This window comes from Dendropsophus ebraccatus, chromosome 13 (genome assembly GCF_027789765.1).
Source record: "Dendropsophus ebraccatus isolate aDenEbr1 chromosome 13, aDenEbr1.pat, whole genome shotgun sequence".
NCBI lineage: Eukaryota > Metazoa > Chordata > Amphibia > Anura > Hylidae > Dendropsophus > Dendropsophus ebraccatus.
Genome location: NC_091466.1, coordinates 18,988,637 through 19,009,202, shown reverse-complemented (window position 1 = coordinate 19,009,202; position 20,566 = coordinate 18,988,637). Strand labels below are relative to the sequence as shown.

General features: G+C 44.3%; 1 protein-coding gene and 1 long non-coding RNA gene across 2 annotated transcripts in view; one reads left to right on the top strand and one right to left on the bottom strand.

Annotated features, from left to right (window-relative positions):
• Positions 1-20,187, bottom strand: part of LOC138771226 (uncharacterized) — a 45,230-nt gene extending 25,043 nt beyond the window's left edge. Inside the window, exons 1-2 of the long non-coding RNA XR_011359567.1 lie at positions 19,151-20,187; positions 16,041-16,213 (exon numbers count right to left, since the gene is read on the bottom strand). This is a non-coding gene — a long non-coding RNA (uncharacterized lncRNA). The remainder of the gene's footprint in view (positions 1-16,040; positions 16,214-19,150) is intronic.
• LOC138771223 (intelectin-1a-like) lies at positions 1,571-18,462 on the top strand. The gene is made up of 9 exons (XM_069950786.1): positions 1,571-1,625; positions 2,775-2,864; positions 4,245-4,329; positions 4,427-4,570; positions 14,178-14,425; positions 14,505-14,663; positions 16,605-16,725; positions 17,998-18,101; positions 18,217-18,462. The coding sequence occupies exons 3-9, from the start codon at positions 4,251-4,253 to the stop codon at positions 18,367-18,369; spliced, it is 1,008 nt and encodes a 335-aa protein (XP_069806887.1). The 5' UTR covers positions 1,571-1,625; positions 2,775-2,864; positions 4,245-4,250; the 3' UTR covers positions 18,370-18,462.
• Positions 20,188-20,566: the final 379 nt, after the last annotated feature.

Genomic DNA, 20,566 nt, shown 5'->3' with positions numbered 1-20,566 from the left:
TTTTATTCTCTTGCATGGGACTGAAGGAGAGATCAGTCAGCTATTACTTAGAAGGTGTTATTCACCCCCCAAAAAATTCATTCAAATCAACTAGTCCCAGCAAGTGCCACAGATTTGTAATTTACTTCTATAAAAAATCTCAAGTATTTCAGTACTTATCAGCTGCTGTATGTCCTACAGGAAGTGGTGCATTCTTTCCAGTCTGACACAGTGCTCTCTGCTGCCACCTCTGTCCATGCCAGGAACTATCCAGAGCAGTAGGAAATCCCCATAGAAAACCTCTCCTGCTCTCCAGACTGGAAAGAATACCACTTTCTGCAGGACATACAGCAGATGATAAGTACTGGGAGACTTAAGATTTTTTAATAAAAGTAAATTACAAATCTCTGGCACCAGTTGATTTAAAAGAAAAGTAGTTTTTTTGGGGTGAACTATCCCTTTAGGTCCCATAGAGAGTGATTGAAGTGGTGGTCATTCATTTGCACTTTCACTTGATTCACAGGGCCCCTTGATTCTCTTGGTCGGTGAGGACCATGGTGGTCAGACTCCTAATAATTGTACATTCACAATGATGAATGAAGCCATGAAGTGAAATCCACATAGACTCTGGGGTCAGTAGTTGCACCCTAAATCACTGTGTAGCCCCAGGGTCACATGACCAGTAAACACTTGTACCCCCTAAAGGTGAACAAAGAAGATTACTATCAAATGGAATCCCTTTTTTTCCAGGTGAACTTAGGCAGAGTCTTTTTGATAAAAAGTAAGCATCCCCTTCCCCTCTCGCAGCATGCTCTCTGCTCTCTGCTGCCACCTCTTTCCATGTCCAGAGCAGTAGCAGATAGAAAACCTCTCCTGCCCTACAGACAGGCAAGAATACACCACTTCCTGCAGGACATACAGCAGCTGAAAAGTACTAGTACTACTTTCAATAGAAGTAAATTACACATTTCTGGCACCAGTTGATTTGAAAGAAATTTTCTGAACTATTCCTTTAAGCATGTTACATATCTCATGTACCTAGTACCTGGGAGTGTTGGCACCTTGCCATATGTAGGAAGTGGCATCTTCATCGTGCCAAGCTTCTTATTGTTCTCCTTTGCCTGTCCACATGGTTTCTATCCATTTTTGTTAACCTCAGTCACCAAAAACCCTCTTACCGTAATTACTGCAGCATTGCAGCAGTATTACTCTCTCAGTGACTGTGTATCAGTGTGAGACAGCATGCTGCGAGAGGGGAAGGGGGAGCCCACAGCACAATGCTTACTTTTTATTAAAAAAAAAAAAAATTCTGCCTGCTTAGTTCACCTGGAAAAAAAAGTGACTCCAAACTTCTTTGTTCACATCTATGGGGTACAAGTGTTTACTGGTCATGTGACCCTGGGGCTACACAGTGATTTAGGGTGCAACCAAAGATCACTGGGGGAGATTTATCAAACATGGTGTAAAGTGAAACTGGCCCAGTTGCCGCTAGCAACCAATCAGATTCCACCTTTCATTTTCTAAAGAGTCTGTGAGGAAAGAAAGGTGGAATCTGATTGGTTGCTAGGGGCAACTGAGCCAGTTTGACTTTACACCATGTTTGATAAATCTCCTCCGTGTGCCTGTGACCTTCTTATAGATGAAAAGTAAAAGCTCTGATAAATGTGGTACTTCATTCTCCATTAGATCAGTGTACAATAATGCAGTCATAGTAAATCCTCATACTGTTTAAAGGGGCTCTCCATGGTTGTCACCACTTTTATGCTTACTAAAGCGAAACCGGACAATCTGCTTAGTAAGCAGAGCCATAATTGTCTTATTAGGGGATATGGCGCCCCCTACTTTATTAAGGTCGAATAGTCTGAAACCAACTTATTTACTGCTAGATGTAGCAGGTGGAGTTGGGGTTTATTGAAGCAGAACCCGATAAATATATATATATATATATATATATATATATATATATATATATATATATACACACACACACACACACACACACACACAGGGGTTATCCAGCTAAACAAAAAAATTTCTTCAAAATGGTGTGTAAATAACTCCGATTAATAAATTTCCAGTCTTCCCATCCTTATCAGCTGCTGTATGTCCTGAAGGTGTATTCTCTTCAGTCTGACACAGTGCTCTCTGCTGCCACCTTTGTCCATGTCAGGAACTATCCAGGGCAGGAGAGGTTTTCTATGGGGATTTTCTACTACTCTGGACAATTCCTGCTTGGACAGAGGTGGCGGCAGAGAGCACTGTGTCAGACTGGAAAGAATACACCACTTCCTGCAGGACATACAGCAGCTGTTAAGTACTATAAGATGTGAGAATTTTAAATAGAAATAAATTACAAATATATATTACTTTCTGACACCAGTTGATATGAAAGAAAACAACATTTCTGGACTTCCCCTTTAATGGCCAGGCTTGAAAATCACAGTCATACTGCACATAAGGGCTGGGGGGCATAGTTAATTTTTCTGCATATTTTTTCTCTTTTCCTCCTGGATATGCCATATCATACTGAACGTTATCTAAACTCTATTCTTTTTTACAACCGCTTGAGCTGAACCACAGGAAAGAAAGACGTTTTATGAAAGCTGAGAAGAGAACACGCTAGGGGATTGTTATAGGATGACAATAGCTGCCCCAGGTATCAGTGGGTACACAGATAGGGAGCATGCTACACAGAGGGGCCCTTATGTTCTCCATCACATGTCTTCACCTTCAAGAGCCAATTGATAAAACTATTCTTATTTCTCTTACTCCACCCTTGGCAATGGACATCAAAGGATCCAGGGAATTTCCATCCTAATATATAGAGCCCTTACCTCCAGATCATAGGCCGACCAAGACTTTATAGAGTGAGAACGTCCATTTAGGTGAGACAAACTTAATACATTTATTTTCCAAATGCATTTTAACACTTAAGATTATAGATTTACAAATGTTTGCTGAATTGACAGTGACCTCTTAAAGGGAATCTGTCACTAGGTTTATGCTGCGATAAATGAGGGCAGCATAAACTAGTGACAGAAATGCTGAGCAGATCGGTGTATTACTTACATCATTCAGTTCTCCTAATATGCAGGAGAATAGGATTCTTGTCACACCCTTCTCTCCGCCCTCAAGCTGCTGATTGACAGTTGACTGCCTATACACAGCATGGATAACTGACAATCAGCAGCTGGTGGGTGGAGGTTGCTGGTACTTTGTTGAGGGTACAAACCCACACACCGTATACGCAACAAATACGCAGCAGATTGAGGGTACAAACACACATGGCTTATACGCTGCGTATTTACTGCTGCGATACGCAGCAGATTAGATCTAAATAACTGAACACAGTATCAAATCTGCTGCGTATCTGCTGTGTGTGTTTGTACCCTTAGATTTGATGCTGGGTTCAGTTATTTAGATCTAATCTGCTGCGTATTTGCTGCGTATCGCAGCAGTAAATACGCTGCGTATACGGTGTGTGGGTTTATACCCTGAAAAATTATTTTTTTAATCAACTGGTGCCAAGTCTTCCAGTACTTTTCAGCTGCTGTATGTCCTGCAGGCAGTGGTGTATTCTTTTCAGTCTGACCCATTACTCTCTGCTGCCACCTCTGTCCATGTCAGGAACTGTCCAGAGCAGGGGAGGTTTTCTATGGGGATTTTCTACGGCTCTGGACAGTTCCTGACATGGACAGAGGTGGCATCAGAGAGTACTGTGTCAGACCGGAAAGAATACACCACTTCCTGCAGGGCATACAGCAGGTGATAAGTACTGGCATAATTGAGATTTTTAAATAGAAGTAAATTACAAATCTGTATAATTTTCTCCCACCAGTGGATTTAAAAAAAAAAACAAAAAATTCACCGGAGTACCCCTTTAACCCCCCTTAGTTTTCCCATCCCCAGGATATGGGATAAGTAGTTGCTTGTGGAGGGTTTCCTGCAATCTCAAGAAAGGGGATTCTCTATGGGAGCTGTGGAAACGACTGTGCGCAATGTTTGGCTGTTTCCTGTAGCAACCATAGATAATGAAAGGAGCGGTGGGGTGCATAAGGAACTCCACTCCATTCTATCTATAGACTGGGGTCCATAATCCGGGGACCAGTAGGGTCCCAGCTGTCAGACTCCCCATGATCAGCTCATTATCCCCCTGTCCGGTGGATAGTCAGATGTGGACACCCCTTTAAGAAGAGTAGGGGGTCATTTACTATCACTATTATATGGCGACTAGTGACATAATATGGCGATTGTTTTGCCTTCAGGCAGCAATGCTTCCAGGAGGACCTAGTAGGATGCAGGCAGGACTTGCCTTGCTGTGGATGGTCATGATTCCGTCCTCGCTTTGCAGTAAGTTACCACATAGCCTCAATAAAAACTGAACAAGAATCCATTACAATGAGGCAGGTGGTCCGTGATTAATCGCACCCCCATTGTATCCATACAGTAAAGTGTGTCACTAAAGGACCGCCGAAAACCAGCATTTCCCCAGCACCGGTTGTTTGCCCAGAGAAGGGTCCAGGAAACACCACCTGTTGTCTGCGATATCACAGCTGCCATGATATTAAGCTATGTGATAAAGACGCCAAAGGTAGGTGCATTCTGGGAGATAAATAGAGATGAGCAAACTTGGGGTCTTATATTGAGCAAATCCACTGGCTTCTATATAATCTATACCGTAATGTATGGATGTTTTTAGGTATTTATGACCCATGGGGGAGATTTATCAAACATGGTGTAAAGTGAAACTGGCTCAGTTGCCCCTAGCAACCAATCAGAGTCCACCTTTCATTTTCCAAAGAGTCTGTGAGGAATGAAAGGTGGAATCTGATTGGTCGCTAGGGGCAACTGAGCCAGTTTCGCTTTACACCATGTTTGATAAATCTCCCCTGATGTGTCTTAAAGGGAACCTGTAATCCATTTGATGCTGCCTGAACCACAAGTCATTGAAGCTTCTGCCTATTTATATAAATCTCCCTATGGCCAAACAGGGAGAGATCTATCAATCAATGTTGTGGGGAGTGAAAAAGCCACCAGGGACCGCCCCATTGACTTATGGTTCAGTCAGCATAAAAGTATGTCCGGTTTACTATGAGGCCCTGTTCACATTGAGCAAAAAAGGGAATGGGAAAGCGCGCGTCCGCTCCCGCCGATCTCCTCTCAAAGAAATGACATTTCAATTCTTTGAGCGGAGAGGGGAGGAAGCGGATGCGCGCATACCCTTCCATTCATTCACCGCAGGACACACTTTTGCTTAGTGTGAACGGGGCCTAAAGGAGTAAGGGTATGTTCAAACTGAGGAATAGATGAGGAATTGAAGTTTCCTGCTTGAAATTTCTTCTTCTTCTTCTCTGATAAAATTCAAGAGGAAAGTGTAAATTCAAAGCCCCAGTGACTTCTATGGGATTTCTCTAGTGGAATTTGTCTGGAACATTCCATACGTAAATTCCACCGAGTGAACGACAGAGCGGAGCTTCCCATTGAACACAATGGGCCATTGCTCTGTACATATTTTACAGACGTAATTTCAAGCAGAATGCGTGTAAAATTAAGTGCGGATTTTGCTTGAAATTTCTTGCCTATTCCTCAATGTGAACATGCGTTTATTAAAGACAAACCCATAACCCCTGACAAACTACTCATTTTGCTAGATGGAGTTTCAGTCAGCTTTGTATTTTCCTTACAGCGAGCACTAATGTAGTACATATGTCACAAGCCGGCTCCCCGCACTGCCGGCTGGCCTCTTAGACGGTGAACCTGACAATCAGCGCGGCCGGTTGCTAGTGGGTCTTCGGCGTCCATGGTTACTGTGCCGCAGCCGGGACTTCTCTTCCTCGGCCGGCACAGCTAATTCTACTAAGTACTTGCTGACTGGAGGCCGGCACCGCCAGTCAGCTCCATTGTGTGTGCTGGAGGCTGGAGTTTCAGCCCCAATCACATCCTGGGGCTGGGACTCCGGCTTCCATTAGACTACTACCCCTAGCATGCTCCCTTGCCTGCGATAGAGCCTCAGTATCCCTTGACCTAGCGTTTATCTTGATTTATTTCCTGGTTCCCTGATTCTCTTTTTTGGCTTCTCGACTTCCCCTTTGACTTCTGATTTGGCACTGCGACTACCAACTTGTTGACTACGATTCATTGTGTTTGTTGGTATTGTCCGTGTTTCTGTGTTTTCACCTGTTGCCCAGTTGTCTGCTGCCACTTAGGGCAGTTGTGGTAAGTTGGGAGGGACAGCAGGGCGGGTGCCAGCACAGGGACTCACCTGTCTTGTATCCTCCTGTCCCCAACCTGACAACATAGCTGGCTATACACACAGGGGCTGGCTGGCAAATTTTAGCCTGGGGGGCAGCCACATAGCAGTGGCCCATGAGTAGCAGGCCAGCGGCCCATCCTTCAAGGACAACTCTGGCCCTTACCTATTATTAAATCTATCTATCTCCTTTATCTATCTATCTCTTATCTATGTATCTATCATCTCTCTCCTATCTATCTATAATCTTTCTCTCTCTCTCCTATCTATCTATCTATCTATCTATCTATCTATCTATCTATCACATGTCTGTCTAATATCTATCAGGCAGTATGAGGATTGTGCTGTAGCTGATGGGCCCAGCATGGGGCACATATTTCAGCTACAGGTTACAGCAAATTTTAGGATTTATAAAGAAAAACCAAAAACACATATATAAAATTAAAATAAAACATTTTTCTATGCCTAATACTGTACATGTCTAAATAGCCATCAGTTATCAGCACCATGACCACCACCATCATTACAATTAGAGATGAGTGAATCTACAGTACAAATGAAGTGAAGTGCCTCATTCCTATATCTGCATTCAGCTTATCAGACTGTGGGCTATTCTACTCTGTGTCACTCCTCCCCGAGTGCTGGGAAAAGATGGATCCAGTCCTGGGAAACTGGATCCCAGCACCCAGGGAGAAGCGGCAGCAAGCAGAGCGGACTGCAAAGCCTGCAGCCTGATAAGCTGAATGCAGATAGAAAGCGCTTCGCTCCATTCCTACTGTAGATTAGCTCATCTCTACTCACAACATAGCAACTGATACCACTATACCGGAGGGTCAAACTCACTACCCTCCAGCTGCTGCAAAACTACATCATGATGGTAACAGCTGGAGGGCCACAGCTGACACCTGTGTTCTGTATGGTGACTGATAGAATCCACCATATAAACAAATATTACTAATCATACCCGGATATACTAGTGCAGTTACATCCAAGGCGTCTTCTCTGTGTGAGTTGCAGGTGATGTGTTGTTAAGCAAAGTTGTTTCGCTTTCCATCTCCATCTGGCCCGGCCATCACAAAGACTACTCCAGTCCATGAATAGTCTATGCAGAATTAACCAGAGAAACATGTTAGACTCTTGGCTCCAGCACCACCCTTACCTCTATACACTCCCCATCTCTATTGCTCCACACTATAACAGTGCCCACTTTATGCCCCCCATAGTATTTAGATCCAGGCTGGCAGGCTCACTCTATGTCCTCATCATAGGCAGATTATAATGAGGGCAATCTGTGCTACCGCCCAGGGCCCTGGGCTCCGGGGGACCCAGGGAGATTGCCCCCATTATAACACAGCCACGCACACCACTGCTCATGGCTGGAAAATATCCTCAGCCGGAATGCACCACACTGATTGATGCCGTCTAGTCTCCCTTTTGATTGCTAGCCCCCAATCTCCACAGCTACCCCCAAACAGAGTAGCGTCCGTGTTGGACGTCCGGGTCATGTGGTGCACCCTTGTCGCCGAGGGTCAGGAGCGGCGGTGTCAAAGTGTGCCTACCAAGGAGGACATGCCAGGGAGGATAAAAGGGGCAACCGGAAGAGATGTTGCAGCTGCTGGTGATGACAGACTACCTGTCTGTCTCTGCTGCTTCTTATGGTGAGACTGTCAGGTGCCAGGGGCAATATGGGTCATATATGTCTGTATATATGTGTCTATATCACTGTACAATACTACAACCCACAATTTCTAAACTGCCCGGGTCCTGTGGTACCCTTAATGCGCCCCTGGTCCTCATATAATAGAAAGACACCCCCAATCTGTACCCTCATATAGCGGATAAGCCCCCCATTGTGCCTCCATATATAGAGGATAGACCCTCTTTGTGCCTAACCAATCAGATATAGTAATTAAACCCCTCTCTGTGTGTCCATATAATAGTTAAACCCTCTTTGCCCCCATTACACAGAGAAATGCATAGCCAATGGTGGATGCAGGTGGATGCAGGTGGACAGGTTTAGTCTATGTTCACACAACGTATTATCAATTAATCAAGGCTGTTGTTGCAATTTGCAACAATGGCCATGATTAATTGATAATTTACATTGTGCTGCAGACAACGGAATCCTGGCCGGAGTGTATACACATATACACTCCGTCCGGGATTGCAAGCGGCTGCAATGAAAACTGACACGTCAGTTTTGTTTTGCTGCTATTCATTGAATAGCGGCCGCACAAGACTGACAGTTCACACAATGGAGAGTGCGGCCCCGGCCGCACTCTCCATTGTGTGCAATGTTGAATTGGGATGGGGGTGCACATGGCTGGGTCACAGAACGGTCGGTGTCTTACCCTGTGTGTGAACCCGGCCTTAAAGTGCACAATCAGCCGACAAGTGAGCTGATTGCTGGTCATGTAACATGGGGCGATATCTGATTAGGCAGAGAATCGCTCTATGTTATAAACATTTATGGTGTCATTATGTCATATGTTCCCCAATCTGTGTGCCCCCAGTTGTAGCAAAAATCTCACAGCTGGAACTACAACTCCCACCCTGACCTCACAGCTGGAACTACAACTCCTATCCCGACCTCATAACTGCAGCTACAACTCCCATCCTGACCTCATATCTGGAACTACAACTCATGTCCTGACAGCTGGAACTCCAACGCCCATCCTTACCTTATGGCTGGAACTAGGGGTAGGCAATATGGGCAAAACATTAAATCTCGATTTATTTTTTTTTCTCAATTCTAGATTTAAATCTCGATTTTTTTATTTTTATTATTTTTTTTTGCTAATTATGATGGGTGTAGTAGTAGAGGCATAGTGGATAAGGGGTGTAGTAACAGTAGAAGCGTAGAAGGTGAGGGGTGTAGTAGTAGATAAGGGGAGTAGCAGTTTTGGGAGTAGTAGTAGTAGTATCAGGAGTGGGGGTAATAGTAGGAATGGTAGTGGGAGAAGTATTGGGGGTAGGAGTAGAGCAGTACTGGGGGTAGTAGTAGAGCAGTACTGGGGGTAGTAGTAGAGCAGTATTGGGAGCAGTATTGGTGGTAGTAGTAGAGCAGTATTGGGGGTAGTAGTAGAGCAGTATTGGGGGTAGTAGTAGAGCAGTATTGGGGGTAGTAGTAGAGCAGTACTGGAGGTAGTAGTAGAGCAGTATTGGTGGTAGTAGTAGTGCAGTATTAGGAGCAGTATTGGGGGTAGTAGTAGAGCAGCATTGGGGGTAGTAGTAGAGCAGTATTGGGAGCAGTATTGGTGGTAGTAGTAGAGCAGTATTGGGGGTAGTAGTAGAGCAGTATTGGGGGTAGTAGTAGGGCACTATTGGGGGTAGTAGTAGAGCAGTATTAGGAGTAGTATTGGTGGTAGTAGTAGAGCAGTACTGGGGGTAGTAGTAGAGCAGTATTGGGGGTAGTAGTAGAGCAGTATTAGGAGCAGTATTGGGGGTAGTAGTAGAGCAGTACTGGGGGTAGTAGTAGAGCAGTATTGGGGGTAGTAGTAGAGCAGTATTGGGGGTAGTAGTAGAGCAGTATTAGGAGCAGTATTGGAGGTAGTAGTAGAGCAGTATTGGTGGTAGTAGTAGAGCAGTATTGGGGGTAGTAGTGGAGCAGTATTGGTGGTAGTAGTAGTGCAGTATTAGGAGCAGTATTGGGGGTAGTAGTAGAGCAGCATTGGGGGTAGTAGTAGAGCAGTATTAGGAGCAGTATTGGGGGTAGTAGTAGAGCAGCATTGGGGGTAGTAGTAGAGCAGTATTGGTGGTGGTAGTAGTGCAGTATTAGGAGCAGTATTGGGGTAGTAGTAAGGCACTATTGGGGGTAGTAGAGCAGTATTAGGAGTAGTATTGATGGTGGTAGTAGTAGGGCACTATTGGTGGTAGTAGTAGAGCAGTATTAGGAGCAGTATTGGGGGTAGTAGTAGAGCAGTATTGGGGGTAGTAGTAGAGCAGTATTGGTGGTGGTAGTAGTGCAGTATTAGGAGCAGTATTGGGGGTAGTAGTGGAGCAGTATTGGTGGTAGTAGTAGAGCAGTATTAGGAGCAGTATTGGGGGTAGTAGTAGGGCAGTATTAGGAGTAGTATTGGGGGTAGTAGTAGAGCAGTATTGGGGGTAGTAGTAGAGCAGTATTAGGGGTAGTAGTAGAGCAGTATTAGGAGCAGTATTGGGGGTAGTAGTGGAGCAGTATTGGTGGTAGTAGTAGAGCAGTATTAGGAGCAGTATTGGGGGTAGTAGTAGAGCAGTATTGGGGGTAGTAGTAGAGCAGTATTAGGAGCAGTATTGGGGGTAGTAGTAGAGCAGTATTGGGGGTAGTAGTAGAGCAGTATTAGGAGCAGTATTGGGGGTAGTAGTGGAGCAGTATTGGTGGTAGTAGTAGAGCAGTATTAGGAGCAGTATTGGGGGTAGTAGTAGAGCAGTATTAGGAGCAGTATTGGGGGTAGTAGTGGAGCAGTATTGGTGGTAGTAGTAGAGCAGTATTAGGAGTAGTATTGGGGTAGTAGTAAGGCACTATTGGGGGTAGTAGAGCAGTATTAGGAGTAGTATTGATGGTGGTAGTAGTAGGGCACTATTGGTGGTAGTAGTAGAGCAGTATTAGGAGCAGTATTGGGGGTAGTAGTAGAGCAGTATTGGGGGTAGTAGTAGAGCAGTACTGGAGGTAGTAGTAGAGCAGTATTAGGAGCAGTATTGGGGGTAGTAGTAGAGCAGCATTGGGGGTAGTAGTAGAGCAGTACTGGAGGTAGTAGTAGAGCAGTATTGGTGGTAGTAGTAGTGCAGTATTAGGAGCAGTATTGGGGGTAGTAGTAGAGCAGCATTGGGGGTAGTAGTAGAGCAGTATTAGGAGTAGTATTGGAGGTAGTAGTAGAGCACTATTGGGGGTAGTAGTAGAGCAGTACTGGAGGTAGTAGTAGAGCAGTATTGGTGGTAGTAGTAGTGCAGTATTAGGAGCAGTATTGGGGGTAGTAGTAGAGCAGCATTGGGGGTAGTAGTAGAGCAGTATTAGGAGCAGTATTGGAGGTAGTAGTAGAGCACTATTGGGGGTAGTAGTAGAGCAGTACTGGAGGTAGTAGTAGAGCAGCATTGGGGGTAGTAGTAGAGCAGTATTAGGAGCAGTATTGGGGGTAGTAGTAGAGCAGTATTGGGGGTAGTAGTAGAGCAGTATTAGGAGCAGTATTGGGGGTAGTAGTAGAGCAGTATTGGGGGTAGTAGTAGAGCAGTATTAGGAGCAGTATTGGGGGTAGTAGTGGAGCAGTATTGGTGGTAGTAGTAGAGCAGTATTAGGAGCAGTATTGGGGGTAGTAGTAGAGCAGTATTAGGAGCAGTATTGGGGGTAGTAGTGGAGCAGTATTGGTGGTAGTAGTAGAGCAGTATTAGGAGTAGTATTGGGGTAGTAGTAAGGCACTATTGGGGGTAGTAGAGCAGTATTAGGAGTAGTATTGATGGTGGTAGTAGTAGGGCACTATTGGTGGTAGTAGTAGAGCAGTATTAGGAGCAGTATTGGGGGTAGTAGTAGAGCAGTATTGGGGGTAGTAGTAGAGCAGTACTGGAGGTAGTAGTAGAGCAGTATTAGGAGCAGTATTGGGGGTAGTAGTAGAGCAGCATTGGGGGTAGTAGTAGAGCAGTACTGGAGGTAGTAGTAGAGCAGTATTGGTGGTAGTAGTAGAGCAGTATTAGGAGCAGTATTGGGGGTAGTAGTAGAGCAGTATTGGGGGTAGTAGTAGAGCAGTACTGGAGGTAGTAGTAGAGCAGTATTAGGAGCAGTATTGGGGGTAGTAGTAGAGCAGTATTAGGAGCAGTATTGGGGGTAGTAGTGGAGCAGTATTGGTGGTAGTAGTAGAGCAGTATTAGGAGTAGTATTGGGGTAGTAGTAAGGCACTATTGGGGGTAGTAGAGCAGTATTAGGAGTAGTATTGATGGTGGTAGTAGTAGGGCACTATTGGGGGTAGTAGTAGAGCAGTATTAGGAGCAGTATTGGGGGTAGTAGTAGAGCAGTATTGGGGGTAGTAGTAGAGCAGTACTGGAGGTAGTAGTAGAGCAGTATTAGGAGCAGTATTGGGGGTAGTAGTAGAGCAGCATTGGGGGTAGTAGTAGAGCAGTACTGGAGGTAGTAGTAGAGCAGTATTGGTGGTAGTAGTAGTGCAGTATTAGGAGCAGTATTGGGGGTAGTAGTAGAGCAGCATTGGGGGTAGTAGTAGAGCAGTATTAGGAGTAGTATTGGAGGTAGTAGTAGAGCACTATTGGGGGTAGTAGTAGAGCAGTACTGGAGGTAGTAGTAGAGCAGTATTGGTGGTAGTAGTAGTGCAGTATTAGGAGCAGTATTGGGGGTAGTAGTAGAGCAGCATTGGGGGTAGTAGTAGAGCAGTATTAGGAGCAGTATTGGAGGTAGTAGTAGAGCACTATTGGGGGTAGTAGTAGAGCAGTACTGGAGGTAGTAGTAGAGCAGCATTGGGGGTAGTAGTAGAGCAGTATTAGGAGCAGTATTGGGGGTAGTAGTAGAGCAGTATTGGGGGTAGTAGTAGAGCAGTATTAGGAGTAGTATTGGTGGTAGTAGTAGAGCACTATTGGGGGTAGTAGTAGAGCAGTACTGGAGGTAGTAGTAGAGCAGTATTGGTGGTAGTAGTAGTGCAGTATTAGGAGCAGTATTGGGGGTAGTAGTAGAGCAGCATTGGGGGTAGTAGTAGAGCAGTATTAGGAGCAGTATTGGAGGTAGTAGTAGAGCACTATTGGGGGTAGTAGTAGAGCAGTACTGGAGGTAGTAGTAGAGCAGCATTGGGGGTAGTAGTAGAGCAGTATTAGGAGTAGTATTGGAGGTAGTAGTAGAGCACTATTGGGGGTAGTAGTAGAGCAGTACTGGAGGTAGTAGTAGAGCAGTATTGGTGGTAGTAGTAGTGCAGTATTAGGAGCAGTATTGGGGGTAGTAGTAGAGCAGCATTGGGGGTAGTAGTAGAGCAGTATTAGGAGCAGTATTGGAGGTAGTAGTAGAGCACTATTGGGGGTAGTAGTAGAGCAGTACTGGAGGTAGTAGTAGAGCAGCATTGGGGGTAGTAGTAGAGCAGTATTAGGAGCAGTATTGGGGGTAGTAGTAGAGCAGTATTGGGGGTAGTAGTAGAGCAGTATTAGGAGTAGTATTGGTGGTAGTAGTAGAGCAGTATTGGGGGTAGTAGTAGAGCAGTATTGGGGGTAAAGGATCCCCTATACTCACCTAGAGATCTGGCAGGCTTGCGCACAGCTCCTCTTCTCCCCGCTGCAGACGCGTGACGTCACTAGCGCGCGGGTGGCCGGAAACAGCGTGGCGGTGATTGACAAGGCAGACAGCCAATGGGCTGTCTGCTATTAGTGCGCCTGGGATTCCCGTCTGACGGCATCCCCCTCCTTCTCCTCCAGCCTGACGCTGGCTGGGTAGTGCGGCTGCAGGAGCTGGAAGGAGGCTGGGGGCGGGGACAGAGCCAGACATCCTCCTCCGGCCTGTTGCTAGGTGAACGGCCGGCCGCTGCGGCCCTGGGTCCTTTAACCTGCGGCCGGGGGGGGGGGGGGTGAGAGCGGGGGAGCAGAGGCGGACTTCATTCTCCTCCGCACACAGGGTAGGCGGCCGCTGCAGCCCCTAACCTGTATCCGGAACACACGGCCCATTGATATTGAGTAAGACCGGCCCGGGGGGCACATGCCCCCCTGCCCCCCGGCCCAGCCCGCCCCTGCATACACATCACATAGCGGACGAATGCCATTGTGTGCCAAGTGTGCATGTGTTCTCAGTCAGGAACTTGCACTGATGTCCTAAAACAGGGGATTCTGGTGGTCATCTACAATGGAGACCATGGTATGTCTACTGGCTAGCCAGCTGACCTCTGGATTAAATCAGAAATTTTAAATCCTTCTCTTCGCTCGGCTACTTACAATCTATATCAACTCATTTCAGTATGGCAATATATACGAGTAACAATTATGATTTTATTACTAGATGGGATTTATACTCTGACTACAGTAAATGGAGCCACCTACCAGACATACTGTGACATGACTACCAATGGTGGAGGCTGGACATTGGTGGCCAGTGTACATGAGAATAATATGTATGGGAAATGCACTGATGGAGATCGTTGGTCTAGTCAGCAAGGTAACAACCGGAATGTCCCAGAAGGCGAGGGTAACTGGGCAAATTATGCTATATTCGGAACTGCGGAAGGAGCCACCAGTGATGACTACAAGGTATATATACAGTATCTATATATACTGTAATAAAACGTTTCTCTTCTGTAACATAAACCTATTTGGTCACTTCTTCTAGAACCCTGGATATTACGATGTCAGGGCAAAAGATGTTGGTATATGGCAAGTACCTAATAAAACACCCCCCTCTCTTTGGAGGATTTCAGCTCTTCTAAGATATCGAACAAATAATGGCTTCCTGCAGTCACATGGCGACAATCTCTTCTATTTATACCAGGTATTTCATGGTTAGGTTGTCACATGCTACGGGAGATAATGAAAGATATAATAAAGAAAAAAAAACAATAAGAAAGAAAAAAATTTTCCCTGTCAGCTTACCCCCTCCAATATGCCTCAGGCTCATGATGCTTTTATAGGTTGTTATACCCTTATTTATGAATTTTATCCTCGAATAAACCCTTTAAGTTCCACGAGTATGGTAAACAAGTTACACAGATTCCTGGAAGAAGATTGTGGGACTTTTATTAAAAGTTTAATAAAAACCTTGGCGTTCTCCCCACCCCCACCCCCACCACCACCACCATTGTAAGGGTAGGAACAGAATTATTGTATGATTCCATGAAATAAATGCAGTCAGCCAGCTGTAATATATAGTATAATCACACACCACCATTACGAGAGTCTGCAAGAAAATCTACAGCATAATGGATATTTTCAGACAATTTACAGAATTCATTTTTTTTCTCACAAAACTTTTTTTTTTTTTGCACACAATATTATTTTGTGATATAGATTTTGTGACATAATGGGGGGATTTATAAAAGCCAATGTTCCACTAGGTACATTGCTTTTTTGTTTATCACATGAACAGACCGGCGCCAATACAGAATCAATGAAGGGGAGATCATCACACTGGGGATCAGCGGGCCCGCCACCAGTGCTTCATGCGGGGCTGGTGCTCGGTAATAGACCGGTGCCGTGCACAGGGACAAAGCGGCAGTTAAAAAAAAGGACCACAGCTACAGCAACCCTGCACCGGTCTGTTCACGTAAAAAAATTAAAACGCGATGTACTAGTGGTACATTCGCTTTAAGAATGGAGTATCTGGCATATTTACTAAATCTGTGCCATATTTATTAAAAATGAAAAAATTGCAGTAAATCCTACAAATTTCGTGGCAGAAAATCAAGTTTTGGCAAAATTCTGTGTGACAAAGTAAAATTCGGTAGAATAGGGGGTCCAGCAGCACCAAGAGATCTCTAGGCTCTTGGTAGATAGGGAGGATACATGTCAGAAGTTTACAATTCCAGTAAGGTGAACCAATACACTAAGAAAGTCCAAGGTGAAAGTAATCCAAGTTTATTCGGCCAAGTGTCAATACAACGTTTCGACCAATAATGGTTTTTTTCGAGTATGTCTGGTTTCCTGGTCAAAACATTATATTGATACTTGGCTGAATAGACCTGGATTACTTTCACCTTATATGCCGTTGAATTTTTGGACTTTACAAATGGGAAGAAAGGATATGTAAAATAGCTCTTATTGAGCAAACAGACATCCCTTCAAGTCAAGTCTCACTCTGTCTAGAAATCTTAGAACATTGACTGGGGATATTATGCCAAGCCAAACAATTTCTCCAGAAGATAAGACTTACCATCAGCAGACAGCTGTTTCGGGGTTGTGGCCCCTCTTCAGTGCAAAGCAGGGTGTTGGCTGGCTAGTGAGAAGCCTATTGACCTGGCTTCAAGGGATAATAATTCTCCTTAAGGAGAGTCTGTAGTAAAGATGGGTGGAGACTTACAGACCATTGCTGCTCCACTGGGAATTCTGGGAAGAAAGGATATGCAAAATAGCTCTCACATCTCTTGAGCAAGAATATGTCCTTTCAAGTCAAGTCTCATTCTATCAAGGAGTCTTATAACATTGACTGGGGATATCATACCAAGCTAAACAATCTCTCCAAAATAATAAAATTCTGTGTCACAAAATACATTTTTCTTGAAAAAATATACAGTATTCTGTATGACAAAATTCTGTGCGACACATAAATTGTATTTTGTGGCATAAAGTTACATGTTATGCTGAATAATAGGTTTTGTGTCAAACAAATGGCACCCCATAGACTTGGCACTGGCATCTATTTCCTAAAGGAAACCTATCATTCATGACCCATAGAGGCTCCTAAATGGGTTACCTATTATACTTTATCTTCCCCTAGAAATACCCTGTGGCATATAATATTGGCACCTGCCAAAGAGATAATGGACCAGCCGTGCCAGTTGTCTATGACCATGGAGATGAAACAAAGACAACTAACTATTACGCTCCTGACTCAAAATGTAAGTAAAGAACTGTCTCTCTAATAGCTGGGGGTGCTGTGAGTGGGACCCGGGTGGTCAGTTGCTCCCTCTATGGGCCACATTCGGAAAGACGTGGTCAAAATGTAATATATTTAAAGGGGTGCTCCGACAAAAATATTTCTCTTACAAATCAACTGGCTTCAGAAAGTTATATAGATTTGTAATTTACTTCTAGTCTTCCAGTACTTATCAGCTGTTGTATGTCTTGCAGGAAGTGGTGTATTCTCTCCAGTCTGACACAGTGCTCTCTGCTGCCACCTCTGTCCATGTCAGGAACTGTCCAGAGCAGTAGCAAATCCCTATAAAAACCTCTGCTGCTCTGGACAGTTCCTGGCATGGACAGAGGTGGCAGCAGAGAGCACTGTGTCAGACTGGAAAGAATACACCACTTTCTGCAGGACATACAGCAGCTGATAAGCACTGGAAGACATAATTTTTTTTTAAATAGAAGTAAATTACTAATCTATATAACTTTCTGAAACCAGTTGATTTGAAAAAAAAGATTTTCGCCGGAGTACTCTTTTAACATGCACAGATCTTGCAGGCTAGTGTGTGTATAGTATAAAGTATACAGCTTAAGGCTATGTTCACACTACGTATTTTTACGGCCGTAGTGCGAACCGCGAATATACGCACGTAGTTTTGAGGTTGATGCGTTCGCTTGAAAGTATACGATATACGCACGCACAATGCACACTACGTATGAGCTTACGGCCGGATCGTATACGGCGCCGTGAAAAATGAACAAGACCATTGTTTGAGGACGGAAATGTTCCGACTCACGGCCGTGGATTTCCATGCGGTCCCGTACGGAATACATATTTCAGTCAAATTGAACTTGATTTTTAGATCCAAAAGGTTCTGTGTGTTTTATTGGGCTGGGCGAAGATTTCCAAGTAAATGACCTGTTTCAGATCACTTCGAAACAAGCTAGGGAAGCATAACTCTACTACGGGCGTATGTTCGCGGTTCGCCTACATGTTCGCGATCCGGCCGCATGTCTATTTTTACCACGGCCGTACTTTCAGCCGCACATGTACGGCTGTGTACGAACTACGGCCGGACTCATACGTAGTGTGAACATAGCCTTAGGGACACTATTGCAGACAGTGATTTAAACAATTAGATTATTCTTTTATAATAATAAGTAAGGATAACACAGTGTTACTATAGGCTGTATTGGGGGGTGATGGAATTATTTGTATGCTTGCTGTCATTCCTCTTAAAGTGTATACTCCTATACGTTCACAGCTCAGTACATTCCTGGTTATATTCATTTCCGGGTTTTTAACAATGAGAAGGCGGCACTGGCCCTGTGTCCTGGGATGAAAGCGATCGGGTGTAATACTGAACATGTAAGTATATCACTCATCTACGATGGAAGTCCTTGCTGTAGGATTTGCTGGAATTGTATGATTTTTTCTTATAATGACTGTAAATAATAGAAGATAAAACTCTCTATATTCTCAGTTCTGCATCGGAGGTGGGGGATATTTCCCAGAAAACAACCCTCGCCAATGCGGAGACTTTGCTGCGTGGGACTGGGATGGATATGGGACACACAGAGGATCCAGTACGAGCAGGGAAATCACTGAAGCGTCTGTCCTCGTGTTTTATCGCTAACATAATATCCACTATACTAGCGCCGACCATAGCCAGAGAAACCAGAAGTATCGGACATTCTGGATTGTGAGTTATTAAACAATGCTTCCCCAACCAGTAATCCTTCATAGTCTTATTTCTGAAGTTTTATCAGTTCTATTATGTTGTATATTAGATATATTTGTATTCAAAACCAACAACATTAGGGTAGCCATTAGAGCTCCATGGAGGGTTTTTATCCTCTTATTCTCTAGAAATATGAGCTACGGGTATAAACCTTCTGAGCTGAACACAGAAACAGGACCAGGGCTGGGTCATGGTCTATGCAGGACAATACCTTCTTGGGGCGGGTTCAGACTACGGAATCCTCACAAATAAATTCCACCGAATTCCGCTCACGGCCGCGCGCCTTTCCACTGGCTCCATAGACACCATTATATGGGCCGGCTGAATCCGCTATCTGCCGAAAGAATTGACGTGTCAATTATTTCGGCGGAATACAGAATCCGCCCCGTGCATAGAATGGTGTCTATGGCATGGGCGGAGAGGCGCGCGGCCGTGAGCGCGTACAGGCAACGGAATTCAGAGGAATTTATCTGCAAGAATTACGTAGTCTAAACCTGCCCTCCCGAAGGAAAGGAAGATAGCACTGGAAACTGCAAAGAAAAAGATGTACAATAAAGTAATATACTATAAAGTTGATAAGATGTAGATACAATAAAGATAGATACTATAGAGCTATAATATATCCAAATAATCGTCGTACACATTACCAACCCGACATGGTCAACTCAATGGATACCTGATTGCATGGCGATCAGGTCGGAGGATCTTCGTGACAGGTTCCATTTAACAGAGAGTAGTTAGATGCCCATTTGCATGAGAGACACTACTGTATTTGCATTGTTTCTCGTCTATTGTCATCCATAATATGTCTCCCAACCATCCTGTCTATATGGACCTTTCGCAGACACGTCATTCTAACTTCGGTAAAAGTTCCCGAGAGACAAGACAGAACCAATCTATCAACCATCCTACTGATGTCTGTTCATCTTATTGCTCAGTCCTCTTTGTTTGTTGGGAGCATTAACTAAATTTTCACGTGACAATCCCAGCATGGGTTAAACACAATAGAAGTGTTAGGTGTCCACTTGCAAAGCGAGAATATTTGCATTGTCCTCAAGGTGACACATCTGATCTGTATATAGACCTTTCCCATTCTGACAGTGGTCAGAGACCAGACAAAGCCAACATGTTGACCATAGAGCTAGCAGTCATTGATATCATTGCTCTATTGTGTTCGCTTTTAGGCAATACCTTCATTCTTGTCGTGAATGGCCTAGAATGGGTGAAAAACAAAAGTATGAGCATGTCCGATGGACTGATCTGTGGCATCAGCTTCTTCAGCTCTCTATATGAAGTCCTTAAACTTTGTGGCTATATTGTGCAGTTGCCACCTATCCATGTGGTGGTCACGTATGACGTCCAAAGGGTTAGCACGGCTGTGTGTCTGGCTATAATGTCGTGTAACATCTGGATTTCTACTTGGCTCTCTGTAAATTTTTGCTTCAGAATTGCGAACCTAAAACACCAACTCTACGTGTATGTCCAGAGAAGATTCCCCAAGATGGTGATAGGGCTTCTTCTTCCATCCATTCTCATCTCCTTCTTGTTGAGTCTTACTTTCTCTTGGGATGTATCGGAGACAAATCGGTCAAACATGGCCTTCAATTCCTCCCTTAAAAATGCATCCGTCATTGCACCAAGATGCGTTTGCTTATATGAAGCTTTTATGGGTTTGTCTTCTTTGGGTTTTCTTCTATCTTTTGCATCACTGGCGGCCATTATAACATCTATCTGCAGACACATGAAGAAGATGGAGAGAAGTGGCGATAGCTTCCATAGACCTAATCTAGATATCCACATCAGAGCCACCAAAACCATAGCGTTATTACTTATAGTCAATACATTTTTCTGCTATACTCTGATGCTGACTCTCCTTAAAGGGAACGATTTACAATGGACCCATTATATTTATATTTATACTTCTGTTTGCTATGCGTTAAATTCTTTGAACATAATACTGGGAAATGGAAAGCTTAAAAGGAGACTTGTCGCCAGCTTTGTTCAATGTTCTTGCTATAGAATACAGAATAATAGCTGATGTAATGTTCTGGCAATCTGACCTGTTCTATTGTATTTAGATATTAGAAGCTCT

Bases quoted from the DNA above. Each gene is read 5' to 3' on its own strand.
- LOC138771223 (XM_069950786.1), top strand. From the start codon at position 4,251: ATGCTTCCAGGAGGACCTAGTAGGATGCAGGCAGGACTTGCCTTGCTG. The intron at 14,664-16,604 runs GTATTTCATGGT...ATCTTCCCCTAG, and splicing joins ATCTCTTCTATTTATACCAG to AAATACCCTGTGGCATATAA. The intron at 16,726-17,997 runs GTAAGTAAAGAA...ATACGTTCACAG, and splicing joins TTACGCTCCTGACTCAAAAT to CTCAGTACATTCCTGGTTAT.